We start from the raw sequence: 10,208 nt of genomic DNA on the forward strand, positions 1-10,208 counted from the left end.
GACGTTGGAGAAAGAATAAGACGAGGCACTTCCGATTTTAAAGTAGAGGGGTAAATATTCTGCACCTCATCCAGACAGCTGTGGAAGGGCTTCCTGGTGGTGGTACTGGAGCCACAAAATCCAAATCTGAACTTTACTGCATGTAAAGTGCTCTACTTTGGTTTTCTCTTGTCTAAAAAACTCTACAAACTCCTCTCTACTTGGCATATTATTCTGTATTATATCAATATATTCATTCGCTAAGATCAGCCATGCCAAGCATTTACATCAACTGACATTTAGATGTAATTTAACCCTGAGAAAGAAAAAGTGTTTTTGAAATGATACGATCACACACACCTACAGGCTGTTTTCCTTTTTGTGAATTTATATTTTCTGATAATAATGCGCTTTATTTTAATTGGAATAAAAGGCCATTCCATTGATTCTTGAAAGGGGCGTTCAGGCCATACCAGCATTGTGCATTCTGCTTGTATGTGTGTGTGTGTGTGTGTGTGTGTGTGTGTGTGTGTGTGTGTGTGTGTGGGTCTTTCCACACTGCTCTTTGTGTGAGGTCATGCTTCATATTTTCATTAAAGCTTTGATCACATTACTGCTATTCTCACCATATTAATGTTAGTCAATGAATAGATTAAATATTCAATTAAGCCTAATGCGTGTGTGTGTGTGTGTGTGTGTGTGTGTGTGTGGCAAGCATTTGAGTGTGATTCTGTGTGTGTGTGAGTGTGTATGTTGATGTGTAATGATGTGTAAATATATTTATGGCTCAGGGTCACAGTGGTATAAACCTGACCCAGACACACACTCTCTCTCTCTCTCTCTCTCTCTCTCTCTCTCTCTCTCTCTCTCTCTGGGAGGCTCCGTGCAGCTGATTGTTCTGCGTTTCAGTAAGATTTTGAGGGCCTTCTGCTATAAACAGAGCATGTATTTGACAGGATGCTTGTTTGAAAAAAGGAAGGAAGTTAAGAAGTACCAAAGGGTTCCATAACTTTTAGGGTATCATTTGAATCACACACACACACACACACACACAAAACTCACCATGAGACAATCAGGCAGCACATCACTGTGGATGTTTTCTTGCAGAAAGTGAGATACAGCTTTTGCGTGAGTCCCTTGACTCAGCTACCTTACAGGAGGACTACATACCGTGCTCACTTATGTGCTGCTTTTAGCAAGGGGGGAAGGTATTCAGTTAAATGTCCCATCAGTCAGGCATATGCCAAAGGCCTACATCTTATTCAAGTTTTAAACCTCTAATTGGTAACGTTTAAAAGGCGTTTAAGAGTGCCCTTTCTTCTCCCGTTTCTCATTTCCCATTTAATGTGTTGTGTCAAAGTCTATTACCTCAGTTGGACGTTTCTGTCCCTTAAGTTGAAAAAAGAGAAAGGGAGGAGGAGGGGGGGGGATAGAGTGAGAAAGAGAGAGGGAAGGGGGGGGGGGGGGGAAGAGAAGCCATCAGCTGAGGTTTGCCAGGTCGATAAAGCTTTTAGATTTGGAGATGTTTTCAGGGGGAGCCCATTTCCTGCGGCTAAGAGTTGTTAATGGAGCTTAAGGAATTATCTTATGACTCTCGCTTTGAGAGCAGTTTATTTCAGCCCCGACCCTGCTCCTGTGTCGGAGTGGCTGAATGTGCTGCTGTCAAACCCGCTTAATAAAAAGTAACGCGTCGCTGATTACAGTTTTATTTGGCCTCTATGTAAAAAGCCCCTGTTAATTTACCATCTCGCTCCCTCTGTGTGTTCGTATTTGCTACGGCTGAATAATTTAGTTATAGCTGTCTCTCTCTCTCTCTCTCTCTCTCTCTCTCTCTCTCTCTCTCTCTCCGCTCTCTATTCTACGTCTTATTTCGTGTCTTTCTCTAATACAAAGCCACTTGTTTCGGAGGTCTAATAAAATCTGTCTTCATGCTAAATTAAGTGTCGAGGCTATATTGTTTTACCTGTGGGGCCTTTAACTTTGGCCTACTTTTGCTATCAGTAGCTATGAAAAATTAAACACACCATTTTGCATGGACAGGCTAATAAACATGCCTACATTAAGGACAATGAGAATACAAATATCCCTATAGGAGCCTATTAACCATGCATGCACCTGTCAGATATCTATTCCCTGACAACATCATGTGTCTTTGCTCCAATTTATTTTGCGGTCAAGTCAACTTTGCTTTATGCTGCAGGCAAGGTTTTCCGAACTAAGAAAGCAAATATAAACATACATCCTGACTGCGATTTATAGAAAATCCCTTTTGTCCACTATATCACTTTATTTCATGAGAGGGGAGATCTCAGGCGTTTGTGCTTTTCCCATTAAAATTCATCCCTGAAGCCGCCCCCCCTCCCTGCCTCCCGTTCCCCCCTCTCTCGCAGGACAGACAGAGTCCCCCGAGAGCTCCACTTTCGCCATTACTGTCAAGTACCCTTGACTTCTTTTCTTTTTGCCCTTTTATCTACAACAACTAATTCGAGTTCCTTTGCCCTTTTCACTTTTAGACGACGTGAGTGCCTCCCTCGTAAGGCCCTTTCATTTTTCAGCGGAGGAATCAGCATCCAGGCAGTTTTCTGCAGCGCCCCGTCTCTAGGAAATTGAGGGGTTAGTGTCAAAACGAAAACTCTTCACTTCAAATTATTTCGCAGGGCCTCCGCTTTGAACCCATTAATGGACGTATGGCGAATAACTTACCCTTTTGACAGCTGCATCGTGGACGGTGTTGAGATGTTTCGATAATGTTATCAGAGAGCAGAGAGGGGAAATCAATAGCCCGGTATGAAATATGACTGCGAACATGCCAATTACAGCCTGTTTAGGGGGGATTAATGAGGCAGATCTTAGATACTGATATTGTTCTGTCTTGAGGGTTGAGCTGCCTCATTTTCTCGCTGTCACTAACTGAGACTGGATGTTTTTGAAATAACACATGGGAGATGTTCGTTTGCGCCTGGTTTAATGGGTTAAGAATGAATTGGATAAAACTGCTTTGTTTAACAGTAGATTGCGTTTAAAAAGGTCCTCTCTGCTCAGCCGTGTAGTAGGCCCCATGTGTTCTAGTAGTAAAGAATGGGACGTAGTTTTACATAAAGAAAAATAAAATAAAACGTGCAAAATCAGACCAAGGAAGATTGGCGAGGCCCAGGACGGATTTGAGTCCCCTTGTGTTTCAGCACCATGGACAGCAACTCAGCCCAACATCACAAGCGCTCTTCAGAAACCGACTGCTTTTATTTTCAGTGAACAAAGTTGAGACGCTCTCATCCACTTCCTAACAGAGCTGTGCATTTGTGAGACTTTTTTTTCTTCTTTTAATAGTGATACTCAACTGCTGAGACCTAAATAATATTCAATTACATTTGCATGCACATACTAAAGAAAAAATAAAAATCATGTAAACCTATTTTTTCCTCCCAAGATGTAAACTTTTAGTTATACATTTCTGTGCGTGCGTTAAATCAAATAAGCCAAACCGATCCGGATATTTCACGAATGTAACGCCAATGTAACAGTAGCCTATATAGCTAACATTGTGTTAAAAAAACGAATCAAACATAATGAGGGAACCATGGAGACGAAATAAGCTTTTCCATCCGACTTTCAGTCAGTCACAAAGAGTCCCCCTCTCTCTCTCTCTCTTTGCAATAAAAGGGTCATTTGGTTTTGTTACGAGCAGAAAAGTTTGTTGATAGTTTTTGGGAAACTCATGGCACTGTCTTTGGAGGAGTCTTGGTGCTGCTGCAAGGCCGCCGCGCTCCTCTCAGCCTCCAGGATGGCGCCTTTGGTGTTCGTGGTCCAAGAGACGGTGGTGTTGGTCAGAGCCTGGCTCAAAGTGCTGTGCCTGAACAAGGGGTCGTGGAACACCCCGTCCACCCAGTTTCTCAGGGTCGTGACCGGCGAGTCATGCCTGTTGTCCATGCCGGTCACGGGTGAGGTAGCGGCGGGGGATGGGGTGAGGGAGGAGGGCGGCGGCTGGCACCTAAGCATACACGACGGGTACTCAGTCTGGTTCAGGGACGTCGCAGTTTGGGCTAATGACCAGATCCGAGGCTTGCCGTCTAATATCTGGTGCCCGTGCTGCTGCTGCTGCTGCTGCTGCTGCTGCTGCTGCTGCTGCTGCTGGTTATAACACGCTTTTGCCTGCTGTCTGCTGTCCGCCTGGAAATCCTCCGGGCTCGTTTTCAGACAACTTTTGCTCAAGTCCTGCTCGCCTCCCAGAGAAACAGGGATGGAGATTTTCAGAGACGCGTCCTTGATGAGGTGTTCGGCGGGGCAGTCGCCCGTCGTTGACATGTGTGTGTTCATGTGGTATCGGTGCTTCAGCTCACACTCAGAGCTCTCAGACTCCAGCGTGTCGAAGTCGTCCAAGTCGCTCAACTGGAGGTCCTTATCAGGCCGACTTCTGGTCTCTGGGAGAAAGAGAACAGAGAGGAGACGAAGGACATGGTCAGTGACAGATATGGCAGCAGATCTGATAAGGGCATCCTGGACACTCACTCTCCAATCCAAAGTATTGAAGTTCAATCACACTTGTAAAATGTCGACTTTAATTCAGTAATTCACGTGTAAGTGTAGTGGTAAATACTATTATCTAGTATCTATCAGTTTAATCATAAATCAAGTTTCACCTTACATACTGTATATAGTTTAAGTACAGTCTGATGTACTTTCATTTATTAACTAACTTAATTCAGTCCTGTCAGAAATATTAAGCCATAATCAGCTGAAAAAAGTTGGAAAACACAATCTCACCATTACAAAGACCCTTAAATTTAGATTTGAATCTCCACCATATCCCTGTGTGAAACTGACTCTGGTCTGTCTAATGGTATTCCATAGCTTCATTGTTATAGTTATCAGAGTGATACAGCATGCATGTACACAAAACTGCTGACACTGTTTAATAAAAAAAAATACAGTGCTTTTAGCACAGTGCATATAACAATAAAATGTTTGACTATACAAAGTGTAAGGCCTCTATGTTCTTTGTTTCTTATTATCAATATGATAGTTTTTAACAGTAAAACGGCATCAAACAAATACTATTCTTTTTTAAATCATACAGTAGCAAATAAAATAAGATGCAAGACTGCTAGCGTTACCTTACACTGATTAGTAGATTTAATCAAATCTTATTCTAACTGACATTTTTGAACACAATAAAATATGTCAGTGTGGTCACATCATCCCACTGTATAGTTGGATAAAATCTGAAATAGGGTAGATTTAAGATCTATGATAAAAGTGCATTTTAAACAGTATTAAGATCATGGTTCATGTTCTTCTGTAATTATTTGTGATTCATCCTGATCCCTCCAAGTGAGATAAGACAGGACACAGTTACTCAATATGTACACATGCTCTCAGTTCAAGTGATATTCAGAAATAATGCTGCGGTTAAGAATGTTTCCATTCCAAACAAGAAGAGTGCCATGTTTTGAAACTTATAGCAACAACAACAACAACAACAACATTGCAGTTTTAAGTTGTCATGAATACATTACATGCTTTTGAGACAAAAGCCACCTATAATATAGTGCCAAACAATTGAGCACAAAGCTTTAATAGATTCTCTTTATTTCTGCAGTGCAATGAGAAATGGTGACACTAACCATCCTCATTGTTCTCGCTTTTTATCTGCTCCTCCTGAGACCCATCTTCATCCTCGTCATATCTCTTCTCCTCTGAGCCCTTGTTCCTGGGCGGCCATGTCATCTTGTTCTCCTTCTTGAGCCTCCTCCTGGCGTTGGCGAACCATGTGGAGACCTGCGTCAGGGTCATCTTGGTGATGATGGCCAGCATGATCTTCTCCCCTTTGGTCGGGTACGGGTTCTTCCTGTGTTCCTGCAGCCAGGCCTTCAGGGTGCTGGTCGTCTCACGTGTGGCGTTCTTCCGCCTTGTTCCCCCATCCATGGAACCATATCTGTTAACGAGAAGAACACAACCACAATGGTAATGAGAGTGTAAATAGAAAATGTGATGCATGTTGCATTACAATTTCTAATGTGTTGCCCTGGCAGTTTCTTTTCTGAAAAACCATGAGAGAGCCATCTGCTTGGGATCTTGAAATGATGCATGATGAGCATTATAAGCATGACAGTCAATTGTTTGAAGGTCTGAAAAATAGTACACATCATAAACACATCACTTAAGAGACATCATTTAGAAAATACGAGGGGGAGGGGCCAGGTAAGGACTAAACACACCATTTTCATCCCTTTGGGAACTGTAACATTAATATTATCAGTAAATTGTTTTACAGAATTGTACATAAGCCTTGGAGAACCATGTGCAGTATACAGAGCACCTACATTCCCTGAAATCCCTCAAACAATCCTTCTGTCGCACCTACACTGGTATCCAAAGTACATCTCCTATCATTTTCGGAATATGCAAATTATTCTACCTACGTAAAATGTTTGGACTATATGCACGTATATTTTCCAATATCAATGCATTGCCTATTATAGCCATTCTTAGCGTAACTCTTTGCCTACCCACATATATCAGTCATAGACCTCCATTTAAAATGCACAGTGTTGATTTTCAGTCAGCAGTGAGCTGTAAAAGTCCTCTCAGGGGAGGCTTTTATGAGGCCTTTATTGCTCCGTATAGCTTAGTGCAGGTCAAGCACTGCTAAGGGAATCGAGAGGAGAGGAGGGCTGCACCTTTCCATACCCCGCGTTGTTCTCTCGCAGATAAAATAGACTGTAAAATTGCTTTATTGACTGTAATGATGGGCCCTCAGGTAACAGGCGGGCGCAGATAGAGTGGTACTGCTGTAGGCCTGCTTGTTTTTCTGAGTGCCACTAATTCTGTCTTGCTTTAGACTTTTAGGCATTTTGCTGTCTGTGCACTTATTAGCACTCCTGCTGACACCTTTTTGCACTTTATACTGAATTTAGAGTGATTGGTAAAAGAAGCCTGGTCTTTGGTTTTGGGTTATGTGAACTCTCGTATCGCTATAAAAGCTAATCAATATGACACTTTGCTGATCAATTAAAATGCAACATTAAAAAAAAAAAAAGCAGTTTTCATCCCAAGCATGTCTGTTAGTGCTGACATCTTTTAAGTTGCTGGCTCTGTTCACAAAGCATCCTGGTCACATGTATATTTATTGTTCACGGCATCCATTTCCACCGTATCACAGACTTAATTTGGACATCATGTCATTATTGGGAAGGCCTTTCAATATGGCAGGCGTGCTCATCACAACACTGAAGAGGCCTCATGTCTTTTCTGAAAGGGGGCATGAGTCTTGTGAAGCACATCACCCCCATCAGGAAATAAATGTGTCATGAGATGAAGGTGATGACCCAGTGTTGCTCGACGTGATGAGAATGGACTTGACCTCTCAGGGCTGATTGATTTAACGCTGGGAAAACTCATCCTACACTAGTGCGCAATACTTTGAGAGTTACTGTCTGCCTAAATTTTGATTACATCCTGTTTGAAGCAGGTGATTTAAGTCTGCTAAAGTGAACTTTAACTACACAGCTCAAGTTCTGTGATTCTAACTTTTCCATCCTGTACCACATTGTATTAAGTTACACGTACAGGTCACTCCCACGTCTGATGTTTGCATTGATGATCAAGCCTTTTTACATTCAAAAAATCAACAGAAGTCACATTATAATACAGCAGAAACAACATACCTGTCATACTGATACTGTCCCAATGTAGGATCATAAGGATAGTACGCTGTTGCCTGGGTTATTCCCGCATGCGCAGAAGCTGTGGCATCTTTAGTATCGAATGCGCCCTGCAATCACACACATACATAAGTGTTTTAAAGATGATGCAAATAGGAAATCAATTCTGGTACATTAAATGACTCACCTACTGAAAAACAGACAGACTTGTATTGGTTGTATTTAAAACCTGCTTGGTTATGTTAAGTCATTAAGGCTATTGAAGAGGGTAATGACTGATTGTGCAGTAAATCAAATTTTTTTAAATACCCTCCTGCAAAACTAAACATGCACAAACTATACTAACAAAAATCTTTGATCTAAGATTTTCAAAATATGTTTTTTAAAATAAAACCTTCAGAAAAACACAAGGAAGCAGTAGGTTTATTAGCAGGAGCCTGAGCTAATAAATCCAGGAAGTTTAATTATTATCTTCAGTTAGAAAAGCATAGCCTATAGCTATTCTGAATAGTCTTCTCATCACAATTTTTTTTAACACTGGAACAAACAGCATTCTTGGACTCTGGGGTATATTATGAAAACATATGGAATTATTTTATTTTTTAATACAATATCGATATATTTTTAATAAAATACTGAATCTTCAGAGTCAGCCAACTTATAAAACATGTCTCAGCATTAATGGGATGCTTGAACTTTTTTCTTGCTTCATTTAAACATGAAGGAAACCTCTGAACCGAGAAAGTGATCCTATCTCGCCTTGCTGAGAAGAATTTTCCAATAAGTAAAGAAAAGTTTGCTTGAAGGGTGACATGAGGATAAATCACGTTCAGTACGAGACTGGTATTTTGTTGTGTAGAGCATAAAAAAGAGGAGCGGTGCACCCTGCGGCTCCATTAATCAATGCCAAGAGGGCTCAGATGAAGGGCTTACCAGAGAGTAGAAAGCCGAGGCGTCCGTGCCGTATGTAACGTAATTCCCATAGCCTTGACTGCCGGTGTAGGGGCTCCCGTACACGCCAAGCGCGGCGGCTGAGCTGAGTTCATGTCTCGCCGTGGCCAGCAGCCGGCTCTCGTACACGGGGCAGTAGACTGGTGTCTGACCGGACGCTGCTACTCCGGAGTCGGCTATGGATCTGCCGGTGGACTCGCAGCAAGTGGTCAGAGAGTTGGTTGTCATCAGGAACTGGGTGGAGACCGAGAGAGAATTTACCTTTTAAAAAAGTTATATTTGATTCTGCATTGAAACAAAATCCAATGTTTGGATTTTGAAGTTAGTTTATAACTTTTATTTTTTTCAATATGAACTAAAAAAATCATCTCAGTGAAATGAACACGATTCTACCGGTTTCCAAATGCTGTTGTACTTCTCTGACCTCAAAATTGAACATGATTTAAGTTAACGAAAAATGATTTTGCTTCTTTGTAGATAACCAAGGTAAACTCGCCCTTACTCGCTCTTTTTTTGTTTCAGAATGTCAAGCTTTGGAAAACTAAAATACAACATCAAATCACTTATAAAGATATTTGATGATGAATGATGCGTTGAATTCGTGGGGTAATGTGCGCGTAAAACGTGTCATCAGAACAGAACGTTACAAACAGATACAACATGTTTTCCCAACAACGCCCAGTAATACCCAAAGTAATGCCCAAATGATCTTTTATGGCTCAAAGCCAAAACAAAACAGCAGCTGGGTTATGGCGTAAAACACACACAGCGTGTGCAGAACAAGTTGGCACGTGTGTTCCAGCGCAGATAAACATATGGTTGACATTACAGAGCGGCTATTATCTTGCAGAAATCAGTGAACGGGAGGTCGGGGGGGTCTCGCTGGTTTCTGCTTTCCCTCTTCTTAGTTTTTTATTTTTTTTTTTCTATCGCTGCAGGAAAACAGGTATCAGTGGCTGAAACGCAATACCTTTCCGATACGCGAAATGACTGTGACAGCTTCGCTGATTCTTGGCCAAAATGCGTAAAAGGATCACGCTGAAATCGATGACATAATCAATCGCTGCAATATCAAAACCAAAACATCCGATTAACTGAGCAAAGGTAGTTACATGGACTTACTTGTGGAGCAGACGAATAGGGATATCCAAATTGTGGATATGACATGGTAGAGAGGTCCCCCAATATCCAGAAATAAAGCGAGACTGAAGGTCTCCACTCTAACGCAGGCTGCAGCTCTGTTTGACTGTACCAATTGATTGTTAAGCACTGGCTCCTGGATGCTTATAGGGCGAAGCAGAGTAGCATGTTTAATTTGTGGAAAATGCCCCCCACTCAAACGCCTTTCAATGGCAAAAAAAAAAAAAAAAAAAAAAAAAAAATCTTCTAGCTCTCCCTTTTTTTAAAGCTATATTAGAAATAGATAAACGAATTAAGGTGATATGGGCTTCCTGTGCCTGGAATAATCACTTTGTTGTCAGATACATATTTTTGCCGTATAAAAACATAGTATAAAAGACGTCAGCAGCAGAGGCAGGTTGTTTTAAACGGCGGTGACTCTGACGTCAGAAGTTTCCCACTCTAAAAATGACCGGACTGTAACTTTAATATGCATTT

The 10,208-nt window shown here is 41.5% G+C and overlaps 1 protein-coding gene across 1 annotated transcript; it reads right to left on the minus strand.

The window, feature by feature from the left end:
• Positions 1–3,273: 3,273 nt before the first annotated feature.
• Positions 3,274–9,796, minus strand: irx4a (iroquois homeobox 4a). Its single transcript, XM_028581329.1, has 5 exons — positions 9,714–9,796; positions 8,574–8,825; positions 7,644–7,750; positions 5,601–5,911; positions 3,274–4,397 (listed from the first exon to the last, which is right to left on the minus strand). The coding sequence occupies exons 1-5, from the start codon at positions 9,756–9,758 to the stop codon at positions 3,655–3,657; spliced, it is 1,458 nt and encodes a 485-aa protein (XP_028437130.1). The 5' UTR covers positions 9,759–9,796; the 3' UTR covers positions 3,274–3,654.
• Between the last annotated feature and the right edge of the window lie 412 nt (positions 9,797–10,208).

Source organism: Perca flavescens, chromosome 6 (assembly GCF_004354835.1).
Source record: "Perca flavescens isolate YP-PL-M2 chromosome 6, PFLA_1.0, whole genome shotgun sequence".
Classification (NCBI taxonomy): Eukaryota; Metazoa; Chordata; class Actinopteri; order Perciformes; family Percidae; genus Perca; species Perca flavescens.